The 21,650-nt window shown below is 39.0% G+C and overlaps 1 protein-coding gene across 1 annotated transcript in view; it reads left to right on the forward strand.

Annotated features, from left to right (window-relative positions):
* The window catches only part of HSPA4 (heat shock protein family A (Hsp70) member 4), a 2,799,623-nt gene that overhangs the window by 402,948 nt on the left and 2,375,025 nt on the right, over window positions 1–21,650 (forward strand). The window contains 1 exon segment of the mRNA XM_044069267.1: window positions 20,402–20,415. Within this exon segment, the coding sequence (XP_043925202.1) occupies window positions 20,402–20,415 (14 nt within the window).

Consider the following 21,650-nt stretch of genomic DNA (forward strand, 5'->3'; position numbering starts at 1 on the left):
TAGACGTTTATTAACAAACAGGTAAGCACTTTCGCTAAAATAGCTTTATCAAAGCATTAAAAGCACAGTGAATGAAGAACACCTTATATATGATCAAGGCATCATTAAAAATGACATCATAATAAATTAGCATACAAAATTGCAATGAAGCAATTTAAAATGCTTAACAATTATTATTAACAACATAATTTATTGCATGAAAAACCAATAAAACAAATAAAAGAATATTGGTTAACAAATATGTGCTTTCCTGCTGTGTTTATTCTGATGAAGTTTATAACTGATAAAAGTGAACAAAAGAACTTAATATCTATTAAAAATTATATCCTGGAGCAAGTTGCCTTCTAACGATCGTTTTAATTCAATACAGAGGTACCAAAATGATGAAGAGAATCTAAGGGGTCATGCAGACAATTGAGGACATCTTTATGTGCACTAAAAAGAAATGACACAGGAAAATGTGGGATATTCTCAAACAGCAAACAGAAGCAATGCATGTGCAGAGAAGGGACGCAGAAAGGGATATGGGCAGTTTGAAAGGAGACAACTCAAGAAAAACATAAGCTGATATTATTTCACAGAGAAGGTGATAGGGTCTTTAAAAAACTTGTATGACGCAATGGTACAGTAAAGGACAACAAAACTATTTCAGAATGGGGCGAACAGAAGACACACACGTAGGGGGGCAGGTGGGAGCACAGGAAAGGTCAACTACATAAAAATGAGATGCAACATGCAGCATGATTTTATAAGAATACAGCTTCCTTTAGTATTGCTACATGTTTGTGTGCTTGCTTATCTATTTACTTAATTATTTACATTTTTGACTGGTTTGGAGAACTGGACCTCTTACCCTTTTCAGCCACAATCCAGGCTCAAAAGGATCAAAAGTTCCAGGCAATAACTGAGATCAGCAAAACGTGTACCGATTGCATATGACTCATGGTAAGATTGTCTTCAAACATCGCAGTTGTAAGACATTTAAACAATTCTATATCCATACGTAGCAGTAAGGATTGTCTCCATATAAACAAGCTCGTAGTAATTCAAACAGCTCAAAGCCTACATACGATAACAAGGATTTTTAAGTAAAAGGTATGGTTCAGTTAGCAGACAGATACTCAAACATAGCAGGACGGTGAGTTCAAAACACTTTATTTAGTTCTGTATCAAACCAGGAATTAAACTGATTTAGTCAACAACAGCAAGACTTGAAAGAACATCATCTTGACGGCATTTAAAAGTACATCACTTATGCACTAAATACTTTATTCACACTCCAGATACACATTATTACGACATTTAAAAATACATCACTTATGCACTAAAAGCTTTATTCACACTCCAGATACACATTGTTATGACATTTAAAAATACATCACTTATGCACTAAATGTTTTATTCACACTCCAGATACACATTGTTAGGCATTTAAAAATACATCACTTATGCACTAAAAGCTTTATTCACACTCCAGATACACATTGTTATGACATTTAAAAATACATCGCTTATGCACTAAATGTTTTATTCACACTCCAGACACAAATTGTTAGGCATTTAAAAATACATCACTTATGCACTAAATGCTTTATTCACACTCCAGATACACATTGTTATGACATTTAAAAATACATCACTTATGCACTAAATGTTTTATTCACACTCCAGATGCACATTGTTAGGCATTTAAAAATACATCACTTATGCACTAAATGCTTTATTCACACTCCAGATACACATTGTTACGGCATTTAAAATGCATCACTTATGCACTAAATGCTTTATTGACACTCAAGATACATATTATTACGGCATTTAAAAATACATCACTTAGGTTTATACTAAGCTAATTACCTTTGTGAGTCATTTTAAGCCTAACCAATTATCTCTTGTGAGACTCAAACCCTAAACCTTGTGTTTGTAAGGCAAACACCTCAACCATTAGGCCACTCTCCCAACATATGCTCTAAATGCTTTATTCACACTCCAGATACACATTATTACAGTTAAAGAAAAGTTTAAAAATGATTTCAGCTGTTGGGGAAATATTTTCTGACAAATGTTTTCTGCTTTGTAAAGCTAATTCTGGAAAAGTCATACATTTGTGTAACCACCATCTTTGAAGCAAAAGCATTCACTGGCTTTAGGTATTGCAGAACATCATGAAAACAGAGGTGATAACTTTAAATTCTATGTTTTGGACTCTTCATTTTTACCCAGGGGTAACAAGAAGGAAGTGTTAGATAAAATGAAAGCCTATTTCTTTTATATACAAATATAATACTTTGTATCCTGCTGGAATAAATGGGGAGTTGGCTTGGCAAGCTTTAATTGGATGAGGTTAATTGCTTTATTGAACTGTTAAGAGTAAGAGGTGGATGTATTTCCTCTCCTGAATTTGAGTGGAAAATGAGTTGCATTTATTTTTTAAAAATTAAATGTACTTAGTTATTCACTTTATACTCATATAAATGCTATTAAGCTGAAACACTAAAGAGTGTCACAATGGCATAGGTGCTGTCATTATTTTCCATGAACGGTTCTTCTGTTTATACTTCTGTGTGAACATTTATAGTTCTAGAGATACAAGCATGTGCGTTTTCATTCTGAATTTATAACTTGATTTAGTCAAAAACCTTGTAATGTTATGACTGAAGTTGTAAGGTAGAATTCAGGACTTCTTGCAGAGGCAACAACGTAACACTTTAGTGGAGGAGGAGACTGAGTGTCCATAATGAGGAGGTGCAAAGTAACTTCATTACTCAGTACCCCAAGGGTCAGCTAAAGCAACAGAAAGCAGCATAGTAGATTAAATTACACACACATAGGAATGACAGGGTGGAAGGGATGGCTGCTCTGGGTGCCAATGTGTTGAAGGTAAAAAGTAGTTTGACAAAAAGCATCATGATTGCTTTAAAGGCAGCCTGTAATCTACATAGCTCTGGAGGAAGTTCAAAGTAATGAAGGATAAAGGACAAAGGACATGTAGCAGTAATAAAGGTTGGAAACAGGCAGCTGACTGAAAAAGGGCAAAGAGGTTTTTCAAAATTGCAACCAAAATGTATACAAAAAATAGGAAGGTGAGGCAATAGAAAAGTTGATTTAATAGGAAAAGAAAAATAATTATAGGTTTGGAGAAAAAGACAAGACCAAGCTGTAACCAAAAGTCAGCAAAGTAGAAATTAAAAAAAAGGTAATATATAGAATTAAAGACTGGAAAGTAGAAATTTAAAAAAAAAAGTAATATACAGAATTAAAGACTGGAAAGTGGAAGACCTGGGAGGCCCTGATAACTTCCATCTACAGTTTTACAAATGGAGAGACGTGAGAAAATATAGCACTGATGGAGGACTACAGGAAAATATTCATCATGGTAATATCCAAATCTATGAACTGTCAAAGGTAGGGGGAATATAACTGCAGGAAAGTATGCACCAATATCATTGATAAACACAGAGCAAAATATAATGGTCAATATTCTATTAGAAAGACTAGAACTACTTGTTAATATATCACAAGTGAGCACAAGGGGGCCACTGGTGAAAATATCACAAGATGGCATAAAGGGCTTGTAAAACAGACAAGCAGAAGATAACTGGCAGGAGCTGATAAATTCCATGCAAAGGGACAAAAAATTAAAGACAGGAAAGGAGGTGCTTCTTTTTTTTTTACGAGCCTAGCACCCAATGTCCACACCAAGTCTACCAGCTATTCTCCAGTCTCTCTAGACTTACTCAATTTTTTTAATTTATTTTTTTTGCTGTGGCCAGTTACAGATCCTGAGAATGTCACTGTTCATCTTTGCATCCATCAGGACTATTTTTTTTTTATTTTTTATTTTTTTTTTTTTTTGCTGTGGTCGGTTGTGGATCCTCAGGATGTCAAAGTGGCACTGCTCATCTTTGGATCCACCACGGCTTTTTTTTTTTTTTTTTTTAAAGACCTTCTCATTTCCCCTTCCTTACCTACCACACATGGTGTTTCTACATCCAAGGGCAACACCCCTCCTTGGACCACATCCCTCATAGAGATAATATCAGTAAGCATCCTCCCACCTGGGATGGGCATGCCCATCTCTTCCCTGCCACTCCATCAGTTGTCCAAGCTGCTAAATGAACCCAAGTCAGCTGCGCTGTAGTCATGGCTTTATCTACACTGCTGGAGCTTATTATAAGGGTACGTTTTATGATCTTCAAAGTACACTTGATTTAGTACAGTGAAACTTTCTATGGGAGGTCCTAGGAAAGAGGGGGATGAGGATAAGACATAGTAAGAGGACAAATGCACTGAACAAAGACATGCCACTGGAAGTCATGGTGAATAGCAAAAGCTGTAAAGTAAACACTGTAAGGCTGTCCACACCAGGATTTTCACAGGGGTGATGGAACAGATGGCAGCAGGGCAAAGAAAAGAAAAGCACTTGAGCAAGTTAGGCAAGGAAAGAGGACTGCATCGCAATTTGTGACGTATGCAGATGACTGCACGTTGCTCCCGGATGAAGGGGAGAAGTGTGGAGGTAATGCCATTTTTGAAAAATTTGAATCAGTATTAATCTAAATTGTCAAAGGAAAAAATAATACTTATCAGAAAAAGGGTCTAGTAAATATAGGGAGGCATTGAGAATATCAAAGAAACATAATTTCCAAAATACCTGAGATTACATATAGGGCAATGACTGGTGAGACCATAAGGGAGAACCTGAAACATTTAAAGATAAAATGGAGGACATTCTATCTAAAGTGAGAAAAACACATTTACAGTCTTATGAAGAATAAATAATCATTATATGCTAAGGAACCTCCTGATAGATCCATAGCAAAATGTTAAAGGCAATACAAAGGAATCTGCAAAAAATGGGTTTATAATGTGAAAAGGTGAAACATGAAAAAAAAACTAAGCTAACAATGTCCAAGGTATGAAGTGGATGGGACCTACCATTCATCCCAACAAATGGATTTAATATTTATCATCATGCAGTGGATAAGGGGGAAGATGCATGTTCATAGGTTAGTATTAAGCTAACTGCCCTTGTGAGCCACTGTAAGCCTAGCCAATTATCCCTTGTGAGACTCAAACGCTGCTCCTTGTACTTGTAAGGCAAACACCTTAACCATTAGGCCACCCTCCCAACCATGTCATGATATGTTGCGATAAAGGAAAAACAAACCATGTACATGTGAGATAATATGGAATGTGGTAAAGAAGGAAGGAAGGATATTACGAGGGAAATGTGGAATGTGGTAAAGAAGGAAGGAAGGATATTACGAAGGAAATGTGGAATGTGGTAAAGAAGGAAGGAAGGATATTACGAGGGAAATGTGGAATGTGGTAAAGAAGGAAGGAAGGATATTACGAAGGAAATGTGGAATGTGGTAAAGAAGGAAGGATATTACGAGGGAAATGTGGAATGTGGTAAAGAAGGAAGGAAGGATATTACGAAGGAAATGTGGAATGTGGTAAAGAAGGAAGGAAGGATATTACGAAGGAAATGGGTCGGGACAGCAGACAGGTAAAGCTCGTCGAGATACTTGGAAGGAATGTGGAGGGGAAAGTGAAGAGAGCCTAGTGAGGGATCTAGATAATGTGGAATGTGGTTAGATTGGTAGGAAGGATATTAGGTAGGGTGGAATTGGTAGAGGAGCTGACAAGGTAGGTTTAGATTGGTAGAGGAGCTGACAAGGTAGGGTTAGATTGGTAGAGGAGCTGACAAGGTAGGTTAGATTGGTAGAGGAGCTGACAAGGTAGGGTTAGATTGGTAGAGGAGCTGACAAGGTAGGGTTAGATTGGTAGAGGAGCTGACAAGGTAGGGTTAGATTGGTAGAGGAGCTGACAAGGTAGGGTTAGATTGGTAGAGGAGCTGACAAGGTAGGGTTAGATTGGTAGAGGAGCTGACAAGGTAGGGTTAGATTGGTAGAGGAGCTGACAAGGTAGGTTAGATTGGTAGAGGAGCTGACAAGGTAGGGTTAGATTGGTAGAGGAGCTGACAAGGTAGGGTTAGATTGGTAGAGGAGCTGACAAGGTAGGTTAGATTGGTAGAGGAGCTGACAAGGTAGGGTTAGATTGGTAGAGGAGCTGACAAGGTAGGGTTAGATTGGTAGAGGAGCTGACAAGGTAGGGTTAGATTGGTAGAGGAGCTGACAAGGTAGGGCTTAGATTGGTAGAGGAGCTGACAAGGTAGGGTTTAGATTGGTAGAGGAGCTGACAAGGTAGGGTTAGATTGGTAGAGGAGCTGACAAGGTAGGGTTAGATTGGTAGAGGAGCTGACAAGGTAGGGTTAGATTGGTAGAGGAGCTGACAAGGTAGGTTAGATTGGTAGAGGAGCTGACAAGGTAGGGTTAGATTGGTAGAGGAGCTGACAAGGTAGGTTAGATTGGTAGAGGAGCTGACAAGGTAGGGTTAGATTGGTAGAGGAGCTGACAAGGTAGGGTTAGATTGGTAGAGGAGCTGACAAGGTAGGTTAGATTGGTAGAGGAGCTGACAAGGTAGGGTTAGATTGGTAGAGGAGCTGACAAGGTAGGGTTAGATTGGTAGAGGAGCTGACAAGGTAGGGTTAGATTGGTAGAGGAGCTGACAAGGTAGGGTTAGATTGGTAGAGGAGCTGACAAGGTAGGGTTAGATTGGTAGAGGAGCTGACAAGGTAGGGTTAGATTGGTAGAGGAGCTGACAAGGTAGGTTAGATTGGTAGAGGAGCTGACAAGGTAGGTTTAGATTGGTAGAGGAGCTGACAAGGTAGGTTAGATTGGTAGAGGAGCTGACAAGGTAGGTTAGATTGGTAGAGGAGCTGACAAGGTAGGGTTAGATTGGTAGAGGAGCTGACAAGGTAGGGTTAGATTGGTAGAGGAGCTGACAAGGTAGGGTTAGATTGGTAGAGGAGCTGACAAGGTAGGGTTAGATTGGTAGAGGAGCTGACAAGGTAGGGTTAGATTGGTAGAGGAGCTGACAAGGTAGGGTTAGATTGGTAGAGGAGCTGACAAGGTAGGTTAGATTGGTAGAGGAGCTGACAAGGTAGGTTAGATTGGTAGAGGAGCTGACAAGGTAGGGTTAGATTGGTAGAGGAGCTGACAAGGTAGGGTTAGATTGGTAGAGGAGCTGACAAGGTAGGGCTTAGATTGGTAGAGGAGCTGACAAGGTAGGGTTAGATTGGTAGAGGAGCTGACAAGGTAGGGTTAGATTGGTAGAGGAGCTGACAAGGTAGGGTTAGATTGGTAGAGGAGCTGACAAGGTAGGGTTAGATTGGTAGAGGAGCTGACAAGGTAGGGTTAGATTGGTAGAGGAGCTGACAAGGTAGGTTAGATTGGTAGAGGAGCTGACAAGGTAGGTTAGATTGGTAGAGGAGCTGACAAGGTAGGGTTAGATTGGTAGAGGAGCTGACAAGGTAGGGTTAGATTGGTAGAGGAGCTGACAAGGTAGGGCTTAGATTGGTAGAGGAGCTGACAAGGTAGGGTTAGATTGGTAGAGGAGCTGACAAGGTAGGGTTAGATTGGTAGAGGAGCTGACAAGGTAGGGTTAGATTGGTAGAGGAGCTGACAAGGTAGGTTAGATTGGTAGAGGAGCTGACAAGGTAGGTTTAGATTGGTAGAGGAGCTGACAAGGTAGGTTTAGATTGGTAGAGGAGCTGACAAGGTAGGGTTAGATTGGTAGAGGAGCTGACAAGGTAGGGTTTAGATTGGTAGAGGAGCTGACAAGGTAGGGTTTAGATTGGTAGAGGAGCTGACAAGGTAGGTTAGATTGGTAGAGGAGCTGACAAGGTAGGGTTTAGATTGGTAGAGGAGCTGACAAGGTAGGGTTAGATTGGTAGAGGAGCTGACAAGGTAGGGTTTAGATTGGTAGAGGAGCTGACAAGGTAGGGTTAGATTGGCAGAGGAGCTGACAAGGTAGGGTTTAGATTGGTAGAGGAGCTGACAAGGTAGGGTTTAGATTGGTAGAGGAGCTGGCAGAGAAGTACGACTACCAAGGATTCAGTGGTGGAACTTCCTGACACTGGGGAAGACAAGGTTAACTAGATGAGCAGGAAATAAGAGGGTATTTCAAGGAAGAACATGCCAAAGAGAAGCCAAGTTCTATAAGGAAAACGGTGAATTATAAACAGATGCAGAATACTATATGAAGAATCAACAGAAAGTACAGGATTAATTCGTAATATTTACAGAAAAAGTGGAGGAAGGAAAGATGGCCTACCTCCTCTCAAGAGAGGAAAAAGTATAATGTGACAGGGGGCATGAGACTCCAGCATGGACTACAACATCAATGTCTGAGAATTTTATATAAATGGTTTCTCATGATACAAAGGCTGAAGCAAGAAAGAAAGAAAAGCAAAGTGTATGCTGGGGATTTGGGCATAGAAAAGAAGGAACGGCACATTAGTCTGAGGTGTGAGTTAGTAGAAAAGACATGGGAATCTGCTATGATGATTTGGTGCTAGATATTTAAGGAGGGGGAAATTAATACTTGACATAACTGCATGTGATGCCTACCTCCAATAAACAACAAATTAGAAAAGACAGAAGTAAACATGCAAAGACTAATAGGAATGGAAGATAAAAGTTAAAAATGGAAAAAAATGAAAAAGCAGATGGAAGGGAAGAAAATTATTAAAAAGTCCATAGTGATAACCAGAAGTGCATTGGCATGTAAGAAATAAAGACCAGCAAATCAAAAATGGCTAAAGAACAGAATAAAGTTTTGAAAAAACATAGAGAAAACAAAAAAGTTTTTCGCTTTCTCTGTGTTTTTTTTTATTTTTATTTTTTATTTTGTTGTTCAGAATAACGTTTTGGTCTGCTATTAGATATAGACAGAATAAATAGGAAGAAAGTGGAGAAGATTATAAATAAGGGGAAGGATTAGCAAGACACAAGCCAGGAGAAAGAGTGTGGGAAACGGCAAAGAGGTTAAGGTCACAAGCTGCAGCTCCTATAGTGCAGGTTTGAGTCCCTCAGCCCTCATTTGCTTCCTGTGTGACCCTGACCAAGTCACTTAAGCAGACATTGCTCTTGGGTCATCCTTGAAAAGGTACTGTGCGTGTCCTGTGGGCCTAACTGGTTAACAAATAGGATTATTATTAAAAAAAAGATTGTGAAGGAGAACAGCAGAGTATGGCATAAACAGACAGTTCAGGATTCAGGCAATAGCGAATGACCAGTGATTGAATACTGCATCATATAATAGACTACTCCTACATGTAAAGGTAATAATGAATGAATAAATAAAATAGATATGTGAAGCAAATGGCAGAACTGAGTTTCAGAAGACTGGTCTGTTTTCACTTCAATTAATCATTTTTTCCATTCAATTCTATTTTACCTGTTATGAAAATAACTATGTGGATGGTGCAGTGGTGCAGCGGTTTGCATTGTCGCCTCACACCAAGAGGTTCCCTGGTATGATTCTCTGCTGGGGTGCCTTCTGTGCAGAGTCTGCATATTTTCCCTGCATTCGTGTGAGTTTCCTCTTGGTGCTCCGATTTCTTCCCACATTACAAAGACATCCATCAGGAGTATTTGTCCCAGGGCCTCCATAGAAAATTGGCTTGTTCCTAATCACACTTTCCCGGTAAAGAAATGTTATGGAAATATTATCCATTTAGCCATATTTTTTTCAGAACATAACTGCTGGTGAATAAGGAAGACTCTTTACCCCAAATGTTAACAATCTCACACTAATAGTCAGCAATTCACCTGGCAGATAAATCATTTCATTTACAAACACACACACACACACACAAATTCATACATTCATATACAAACAAATGCACACATTCATACATATCCATGCATTCGTACATATGCACACATTCACACACATTTGAACCAAATAAGTTTGATATAGTGCAGAATCTATTGAAAATTCAACCATCTGACATTCAACCACATGGATGGCACCCATATAGATTATTCTACATACATCAGCATACTTCTCAACCTCTTAGAGCAAGAAATCTGGAAAAAGACATAAATAATTGGAGGACAAAGGTCCAAAAATAGGGACACTTTTTAAATATTGCTCTTACAAACTTAGAAAGTTGATAGAATAACAGGTTTTGCATTAGCATGAATTTTCTGAAGGTAAAAATAATGTTAGGGGTCGCCACAGCGGAACTCCCGTCCGCTAATGATTAGCAGTGGATTATTACTGTGCCAAGGCGCCAGCCCGATGCTCAACCTTCAAAGAAGGCACACCCATTCATGCACACATTTTCTGAAGGGTATAAAGTCTAAAACTCAAATGACTGTTATTATTTTCTGACTTTAACCCTCAATGGTTTCCAAATGATTTGCCAGAAAAACAAAATTTTAAAAGAAACATACCAAAAATATGAGGCAAAAATCTAGAAAAATCTGTACGGTTGAGAGGTAAACACCAAACAAATATATATATATATATATATATATATATATATATATATATATATATATATATATAGTGTGTGTGTGTCTATATATCTAAAACAGCAAAAAATACAGTACCAAGAACTATATGAATAGACAAGAAAATATATTTATTGCGACAACCACCACAAAAAAGCAGATATCCAAACAGTTTTTCTCTTAGGCTGTGAAGCTTATTCAGTGCTATAAGAATATAACAGCATTCATTGAATCACATTACATTGACAAAGCTAACGTTGACATAGTAATATCAAAACAGAATCATCAACAGCTTCTGCACATATGCTGAGGTTACTTCTTGGAATATGCAAACTTAAGCAGTGTTTTTGCAGAAGGACAAGACTCCTGCAACCTCCATACCCCCTGCTAATTATACATGCTAACTGTCCCCTGCAACCTCCACACCCCCTGCTAATTATACCTAACTGCCCCAGGACACTTCACACCCCCTGCTAATTATACATACTAACTGCCCCCTGCAACCTCCACACTCCCTACTAATTATACATACTAGCTGCCACCAGCACCCTCCACACTTCCTGTTAATTATACATTAACTGCCCCCTGCACCCTCCACACCCCCTGATAATTATACATACTAACCATCCCCTGTAACCTCCACACCCCCTGCTAATTATACATACTAATGGCCCCCAGCACCCTCCACACTTCCTCCTAAAGATACATATTAACTGCCCCCTGCACCCTCCACACTGCCTGCTAATTATGCATACTAACTACCCCCTGCAATTCTCCACACCCCCTGCTAATTATACATACTAACTGCCCCCTGCAACTCTCCACACCCCCTGCTAATTATACATACTAACTTCCCCCAGCACCCTCCACACTTCCTGTTAATTATACATATTAACTCCACCCTCCACACCCCTGCTAATTATACATACTAACTGCCCCAGCACCATCCACACCTCCTGCTAATTATACATACTAACTGCCCGCTGCACCCTCTACACCCCCTGCTAATTATTTATACTAACTACCCCCTGTACCCTCTACACCCCCTGCTAATTATATATACTAACTGTCTCAGCACCCTCCACACTTCCTACTAATTATACATATTAACTGCCCCTGTACCCTCCACACCTCCTGCTAATTATACATACTAACTGCCCCCTGCACCCTCCACATCCCCTGCTAATTATACATACTAACTGCCCATACCGCTTCCTAATTATACATGCTAACTACCACTGCACCTCCACATCCCCTGTTAATTATATATACTAACTGCTTCTCCACACTCCCTGCTAATTATATATACTAACTACCCCTGTATCCTCCACAAAACCTGCTAATTATGCATATTAACAGCCCCAACACCCGCCACACCCCCTGCTAATTATACATACTATCTACCACCTGCACCCTCTACCCCCTGCTAATTATATATACTAACCACCCCCTGTACCCTCCACAGTCCCTGCTAATTATATATATTAACTGCCCTATGCAGCCTCCACACCCCCTGCTAATTATACATACCAACTCAGTAACTGCAGTCTCCAGGGAAAGGGCAAATTCCCCACCCTTGGCGATTGTCAGTTCTCAAATAACAATTGACCATCATTGATTAGCCAAAGTATGTCGACAAAACAGAGGTTGATTTAACATCAAATCATCTAGCCACACAGCAGTGTGAACCTTGTCTCTAGATGACTGTCACTGTTAAAGTGACACCCCGACCCATGTGTAAAAATGGGAAAAGGGGTTGTGCATGGATGTATGTGTGTATATATATATATATATATATATATATATATATATATATATATATATGTGTGTGTATGTATAGATAGATATATAGGTATACACACACACACACACACACACACACACACACACACACACACACACACACATATCTATATCCATAGATATAGATATAAACAGATACCTGGAGATATAGTTATTAGATCATAAGTATATAACTATGTATCTTCCTTTACTATCCTTATATCTTTTAAGGAATACTTGTTTGTATGTGCATATATATATATATATATATATATATATATATATATATATATCTATATATGAATATATATATATATATATATATATATATATATATATATATATATATATTTTTTTTTTTTTTGTCAGAGCAGGACTTCGCAAACGCAGTATGTCAAGTTCAGATTCATCAACAGTGTGGAACACTTACATTATCTTTCCTCTACTCTAAGATGTATCATCCTGTGATAATAATCTATTTATGCTCTGCTTTCCAGATTATTAAAAAAAAAAAATCAAAGTATTCACAACTATTCCAGCACTTAATATATCATTCATGTCTTCATGGAAGTTAACGAGGCCATCATACCGAATCTGCTCTTTCGTACGTTCTCACATTCTTTATATCTGCTCTTTCATATGTTCTCACATTCTTTATATCTGTTTTTCGTACATTCTCACGTTCTTTATATCTGCTCTTCCGTATGTTCTCACATTCTTTATATCTGCTCTTTCGTACGTTCTCACATTCTTTATATCTGCTGTTCCGTATGTTCTCACATTCTTTATATCTGCTCTTTCGTTCGTTCTCACATTCTTTATATCTGCTTTTCCGTATGTTCTCACATTCTTTATGCTGTCACTAGAACCAAGGCTGTGTTATTGCTATTTTGTTTCTGATCTTAACAGAAACCTGCGAAAGAACCGAAACAACTGACCGTTCAGTTCTTGTGGTCTATCTGGATATGTGTGCTGGTTAGGCAGATGTCTGAGTATTATTAACTGGATCTTTAGATAGTCTTGACATATTTCTAATGCCATCTTTACTCAGTAGATGTTCTCCAAAAGATCTGTTCTTGGACCTCTCCTTGCCATGATCTTTTGTGACTGGTATGACCAAGAACTGTGGTCCTGTGACTGTAATTCTATACACCGATGAGCTGATCCTCTATGTTTCAGTCTTCCTCAACTGGTAAAATAAATACCAATCTCCAAATCAGTTTTGGGAATATTCAGAGTTGGCTGTTCAAATCTGGCCTTTTGTTAAATCATTCAAGTAAGGCAATACTTTTCTTCTCATGCTATTACAATTTTTCTTTAAATGTTTCATTAATGTTTATATTAATGGAAACACTGTTTTGTAAATGTGCCTCATTTTAAACATCAAGGAGTAACTCTGGACTAGCATTGGAGTTAATTTCTCATATATGTCCTGACCAATGAAAAGCAAAAACTCAAACTCCTATATCAAAATAAAGAGTTTCTGATTGATATATGTAGACTTTCCCTTGCTAAGTCAATGCTATTGTCCATTCTTTCTCATGCAACCTGTCCTTACTAATCTCTCGAGTTTTCGAGTCACCTTTTTACAGAGTCATTTTAACAGGATAGTTGTACTGATTTCTAACCATGCATTAAAATCTCAGTGCAGCTACTATGTAAATGTTTTCCATTAATTAGAAGTTCCGTGACACAGTTAAGGCTTGGTCATTCATTTCCATACCACTACAACAATATTCTACTATCATCCCACCAATAGAATGATGCCATTCTCCTCATAAACTTAGATCCTTAACTTGCTGACATGATGTCCTTATTAAATAATTTCTGTGATGTACTGCTCTCAGTGGAAGTCCCTAAACTCTGAAATCATCTTCTGCTAAATTTGGGTAAGATTCCTGTTAAAATAGATTTTAAGAGAGAATTTGTATTCTTCCTTTTATCTAAGTGTTGTGGCTAATGTCATGTGATTATCACCTGATTGCTGTGTGCTCAAATGACAAAAAATATGATGCATAAGCTTCAGCTATACACAAACCTGTTGTGCGTCTGCATAGCTCTAAGGCTGCAAGGTATGTATTATGACACAAAATGATATGTTCTCGAATTGTAATCCATGTATACTGATTTTATTATATTTCTAAGTTTTTACTTATGTATGGTGTTACTGTGTGGCTGTTTTCTCATGCCGTCCACTAAAAAATGATTTCTGCTCAGTCAGACCTTTCAGTTTAACAAACAAGCAAACAATCAAATAAAGCATTAAATATATAAATAAAATAACACTGATGAGTCTGATATCCTCCTTGAGAGTTGTTGTACCTTTCGTATGTATTAAATACAAGCATTCATATGTGTGTGTGTGTGTGTGTGTGTGTGTGTGTGTGTGTGTGTGTGTGTGTGTGTAAATAAAACATTCCAATTTCTCATATGCACAGAGCCTTTCATTCAATTAACTATCTGGATTATTTAATTAAACTTACCTTGACTCAATCTGACTTGAACTGAAGGTGTATCCTGTCTCTAAAAAGGAAAAAAAATAAGTTAGAAATGAGATTATGATTTGTTTGTAATTTTACCTACTCCAAATAAAGCACATTTAAGCAATATACATCACAGAAATACTGCTAGATATCAAGTAGCCTGTAATGGAAAAGCTAATCAAAACAAGCATTGTAAATATAATGTAGAAATGTGACAAGTAGGCAATAATGTATGCACTACCGCAGATCGAACATTAAACATGAGATACATGGCTGGTTACCCATAAATGTGTAATGCACTACCGCAGATCGAACATTAAACATGAGATACATGGCTGGTTACCCATAAATGTGTAATGTACTACTGTAGATCAAACAAACATGAGACATATGGCTGGTTACCCATAAATGTGTAATATACTACTGCAGATTGAACATTAAACATGAGATACATGGCTGGTTACCTATAAATGTGTAATGTACTATTGCAGATCGAACATTAAGTGTGAGATATATGGCTGGCTACCTATAAAGGTGTAATGTACTACTGCAGGTTGAACATTAAACATGAGATATATGGCTGGTTACCCATAAATGTGTAATGTACTACTGCAGGTTGAACATTAAACATGAGATATATGGCTGGTTACCCATAAATGTGTAATGTACTACCACAGATCGAGCATTAAAGATGAGAAATATGGCTGGTTATCCATAAATGTGTAATGTACTACCACAGATCGAGCATTAAAGATGAGAAATATGGCTGGTTATCCATAAATGTGTAATGTACTACCACAGATCAAACAAACATGAGACATATGGCTGGTTACCCATAAATGTGTAATGTACTACCACAGATCGAACATTAAAGATGAGAAATATGGCTAGTTATCCATAAATGTGTAATGTACTACTGTAGATCAAACAAACATGAGACATATGGCTGGTTACCCATAAATGTGTAATATACTACTGCAGATTGAAAATTATACATAAGATACATGGCTGGTTACCTATAAATGTGTAATGTACTATTGCAGATCGAACATTAAGTATGAGATATATGGCTGGCTACCTATAAAGGTGTAATGTACTACTGCAGCTCGAACATTAAAAGTGAGACATCACTGGTTACGCATAAATGTGTAATGTACTACCACAGATCGAACATTAATCGTGAGATATATGGCTGGTTACCCATAAATGTGTAATGTACTACCGCAGATCGAACGTTAAACATGAGATTCATGGCTGGTTACCCATAAATGTGTAATGTACTTCCACAGATGGAACATTAAACATGAGATACATGGCTGGTTACCCATAAATGTGTAATGTACTTCCACAGATCGAACATTAAACATGAGATACATGGCTGGTTACCCATAAATGTGTAATATACTACTGCAGATTGAAAATTATACATAAGATACATGGCTGGTTACCTATAAATGTGTAATGTACTATTGCAGATCGAACATTAAGTATGAGATATATGGCTGGCTACCTATAAAGGTGTAATGTACTACTGCAGCTCGAACATTAAAAGTGAGACATCACTGGTTACGCATAAATGTGTAATGTACTACCACAGATCGAACATTAATCGTGAGATATATGGCTGGTTACCCATAAATGTGTAATGTACTACCGCAGATCGAACGTTAAACATGAGATACATGGCTGGTTACCCATAAATGTGTAATGTACTTCCACAGATCGAACATTAAACATGAGATAGATGGCTGGTTACCCATAAATGTGTAAAATTACTTGCTAAAGCATAACATGCACAAGTAAAAACTAATTTGGAGTAAAAAGTGTAATTAGATCATAAGGAAAGTGACCAGGAGCATACTTTTGGCATTTCCGCTGGATCCAGTGTTTTAATTCAGTCTCTACTTGTATACTACAATAAAATACAAAAAGTAACACTTTACACAGACGTCACGTGTTTTGTAATGTTGCACCACATAAATAGTGTATTGGTGAATCCTTGCATGAGAAAGAGGATAGAGTCTAAAGGGTACAGATCTGAGAAGCAAAGAAGTCAAGTTGCCACTACTGACCCCTAATCAGGCTACACACTAATAACATTGTGCAGTTCTGGAAGCCATTCAAGGAGAGGGGCATTCAGCTGCTGGAAGAGAAAATGCATGAAAGGTGTGTTTTGGGCGAGGTAAAAAGAAATGGCTGGAGACTAAAGTAGCTGCAGATTTCCTCAGTAGAGACCAGAAGATACAAAGGATGCAAGACATAGTTGCACACAGTCATATAAGGGAGATGTGAAGGTTTCACCTGAAACAGAACAGGCTTCATGCGTCATGAATGCAGAAAGGTAGCAGTCATCCCTCTGCACAAAGGTGGGCCATCTATAGACCCTGGAAACTACAGACCCATAAGTCTCACTAGTCTTATATGTAAAGCCATGGAAAGAATTATCATGGAGATCATCAACAGAGATATAATAAACCTCCAGACACTGGACCCAACCCAGTTTGCTTTTGTCAATGGCAGATCATGCCTACTCAACCTGGTGGACTTCTTTGAAAAGGTCACCAAAGCAATGGATGAAGGTAAAATCATTCACACTGCCTACCTTGACCTGGCCAAGGCATTTGACACAATATCCCACTCCGGCATTGTTGACAAACTCAAGAGGTTACGTACACTTCCGTATGTTACCTGGTGGATAGCCAACAGGCTGACAGGCAGGACCCAAAGTGACAATACGGGAGTCCACCTCTACAAACAGACCAGCCACAACAGGATTTCCTCAGGGATCAGTCTTTGGACCACTCCTTTTTGGCATTTACTTCTCAGAAAGTCAAGGCCAATGTCAGTGGTCTCTGACTGACGAAGTTTGCAGTTGATTTCAAATTAAGAGCTGTCATTGAATATCATACTGACACAAATGTTCTCTAGGAGGGGCTGACACAGACAAATAACTGGTGTCAGAGTCGTGGACTAAAACTAAATGCCAAGAAATGCATAATTGTATTCTTTGGGAAGTCATTCATCTCTGGTAACTATCATATTGACAACACACCCCTTAGAGTTGACCCAGTAGTCATGGACTTAGGGACACACATACATAATAATCTAGCCTTTGATCATTATGTGTCCACAGTGGTGAGGTAATCATTCTATGTTGTGCAACTTATAAAGTAAGGTATGGAATCTAAGTCCAAGGAAGTCATTGTTCCACTGTATTCAGCATTTATCAGACCTGTCAATGAGTACAATGCCCCCTTTGGTATGTACCTAACCAGGCATATCCAACAACTGGAACTTCTACAGAGGTTCCTCACTAAAAGAATACAGGGCATAAATAAAATGGCCTAAGCAGACCGCCTCAAGTTCCTATCCCTGTATTCTGTCTCCTACAGGCTTTTGAGGGAAGATCTATGCCTGGCATACACTCTGATGGACCTCCTGCATATCCACAAAACAAACAGTACCAGAATTACCCTTTTTAAAGACTTAAACCTTTCCTGTGATATAAATAGGTCCTTCTGGAGAGACAGATATGTATCCCAGAGACTACCCAGTCTATGGAACAGGCTCCTCATCCATGTGAAACAGAGTTCCTCCCTAACCAAATTCAATGTAACTTGGACAATTGGATGGCAAACCAGAAATTCATCCCTGGTTTGGCACCCATGTCTCTAATGCAAACAAGTAACTTGTTAATGTTTCATCTCCCAAGCCCCTGCTTACACTTATCAAGGGTATCAGAACTTGTCAGAGATTTGGGATGTATGGCTAGGCTTAAAAAGGCCCTTGTGGTCATTAGCCTAGTAAACACCTATGAACTTATAAGAAAGGGTGATAGGATAAAGGAGGCACAGACAACAGACAGTAGCAACAATGTAATCCCTAAATCTGTGACAGTATTTCCTCATGGAGAAACATGTGGATCTATGGAATGGACTACTGAAATGGAAGTTTAGTCTACAGTGTTTTACTCCTTCAGTTTTCATATAACTACTCTGAGCACATTATTTCAAAAGGCAGTTCTCCCAAATTACCCCTAAAAAGACATACTTGCATCCAGCTGGCCTACCTGGTTAACAAGAGAAAGGAAGGAGCAAACTGTATCCATGGGTTTGCTAAGGGGTAACGTTTCCCCCATTAACAGTCTGACAGTCGGGTCTTTATCACACATAGTCGAAGTTCTGTAAGTTCGAACACCATATGGTCGAACCGATATGTTCGAACATAGAAAACTTCAACTATGTAAAAAAAAAAAAAAAAAAAAAAAAAAAAACAAAACAATGGAAAACAAAATAAAGGGTAGTAACCCCCCGCTCTTTAAATATACCAACTCCAAGACCGCACTACAATGTGGTAAAGGGAATTTTCCCTTTACTGCACTGTAGCACGGTCTCGGAGTTGGTATAGTTAAAAAGCAGGGGGTTTGGGTGGTGCAGGGGGGCCTTGTCCCCCTGCTTACAAGTGTCAGGTAAGTTATTTATTTATTTTTTGCATTTGAAGTATGACAACTTTGAACATATGGTCTCTACTATATAACGTTTGAAGTTATCATACTTCGACTATGTGATATAGACCCCTGACAGTCAGACCTACTAAGCAATGCAATCAGTCAGGTATTGCTCAAAGTGTCCTTGGCATTGCTCTACATCTCGATCTGTCTGCTGAAGATCGTACCAAAACAGTGATTGACAAAGGCTCTGCAGAAGGATTTCAGACGATCATATCTGATAAAAGAAAAGCCCTAGCAAACAGTCTTGTCCAACACAAGTTAGAGTATAGTCTACCATTAATTTCCTCACTCTACAAGTAATACAAGCATGCTGCAAACTACTCCAAATAAAATTTGCCAATTTATCTGTAGACCCCAGAACCCAATAATGCACTCCACTACAGAAATACACTGGATTCCAGTAACAAACAGAGATAACTTATTTTTTGCTATAGTGCTAATCAAAATAATTCACCCTTAAACTGAAAGGTTCTGTAATCGTACTAACTCACCTCAGCTATAACAAGCACCCATATTGCTACAGTTACTAACACTGTAACTGTTATTGCAGTACTGGCATGTCCTCACTGCTTCATCAGTCACCACTGGTAGTGCATTCACAACCATCGACAAATGCCACTCATGCTGCCTAACAGCTTGCACCCAGTGCAGCTGCCCCTTTTGCCCAATCCAAGTTAAGGCTCTGCTTCATGGGTCAGTACAATGGTGCACTGAGTATCATTGTCACCACACAGCAGCTTTTCTGGTACTTTCTACAGACTCTTCATATCATACCTGTGTTTGGGTGCTTTGTTTCCAGGCACTCCAGTTTCCTCCTACATCCCAAAGACATGCAAAGGTAAAATGTTGACTAAATTGTAGTTAGATTTTGTGTGTGTGTGTGTGTGTGTGTGTGTGTGTGTGTGTGTGTGTGTGTGTGTGTGTGTGTGTGTGTGTGTGTGTGTGTGTGTGCACGTGTGTGTGCACGTGTGTGTGTGTGTGAGATACATTCAGGCTCCGTGTTTTGGGACTCACTCTAGGGAGTCCCAATATTTCAAATGGTTACCATTGCAGAGACAACCCTTTCTATAGAACAGGCTTCCATTCATGTGAAGCAGAGTCCTTCACCAACCCAATACAAGCATAAGTTGGATGAAATGATGGGGATATAGAAATTTACCCCTGGTCTGGCACCTATGTCTCCAGTAGACAGTGGCAGCTTATAAATGCTTGACTCACATGCCCAAACTAGCATATTCCCCATAAAATAACACTAGGGTATCAAAAGGTTGTCAGGTATACTTGTGAAGCATGGCTAGGCTTAAAAATGACCCCTGGGGTCATTAGCTTAGTAATCACCTATGCACCTAAAGGTTACATACTCAGCTCTGTGATTACATACCTGTGAAATTGCCCCATAAAGCCAGGGGAAAAAATGCCAATGAAGAATCTGTCAAGATTCAGAACTGGAACCAGGTTAACAATCTGATACTGGCAGGAATTGTATTTATCAAACAAGAACTTCACTCAACTAGCTCTTTGGCTGTACAGCAGGAAAATTCATAAAGGTATACGCAGAAACTGGTGTTGGGCAAATGACGTTTACTGTCAACAGCCCTAACTAGCAGCTGCAGTCCCAATCTTGAAACCTGATAAAGAACAAGACAGAAATACTTTACATATACATTTAAGGATGACATTCAGTGTAGCAGATGGTTAAGGATGGCGTTCAGCACAGCGGGTGGTGAAGGATGACATTCAGTGTAGCAGGTGGTTAAAGATGGTATTCAGTGTAGCAGGTGGTTAAGGATGGCATTCAGTATACCAAGTGGTTAAGGATGGTATTCATTGCAGCAGGTGATTAAGGATCGCATTCAGTGTAGCAGGTGGTTAAGGGTGGCATTCAGTGTAGCAGGTGGTTAACAATGGCATTCAGTGTAGCAGGTGGTTAAGGATGGCATTCAGTATACCAAGTGGTTAAGGATGGTATTCATTGCAGCAGGTGATTAAGGATCGCATTCAGTGTAGCAGGTGGTTAAGGGTGGCATTCAGTGTAGCAGGTGGTTAACAATGGCATTCAGTGTAGCAGGTGGTTAAGGGTGGCATTTAATGTAGCAAGTGGTTAAGGGTGGCATTCAGTGTAGCAGGGGGTTAAGGATGGTATTCATTGTAGCAGGTAGTTAAAGGTGGTATTCAGTGTAGCAGGTGGTTAAGGAAGCTATTCAGTGTAGCAGGTGGTTAAGGGTGACATTTAGTGTAGTAAATGGTTAAGGGTGGCATTCATTATAGCAGGTGGTAAAAGATGGCATTCGGTGTAGCAGGTGGTTAAGGATGGCATTCAGTGTAGCAGGTGGTTATGGGTGGTATTCAGTGTAGCAGGTGGTTAAGGGTGGTATTCAGTGTAGCAGGTGGGTAAGGATGGCATTTGGTGTAGCATGTGGTTAAGGGTGACATTTAGTGTAGCATATGTTTAAGGATAGCATTCAGTGTAGCAGGTGGTTAAGGATGGCATTCAGTGTAGTAGGA

Source organism: Protopterus annectens, chromosome 4.part0, assembly GCF_019279795.1.
Source record: "Protopterus annectens isolate FY-2018-M chromosome 4.part0, PAN1.0, whole genome shotgun sequence".
NCBI lineage: Eukaryota > Metazoa > Chordata > Ceratodontiformes > Protopteridae > Protopterus > Protopterus annectens.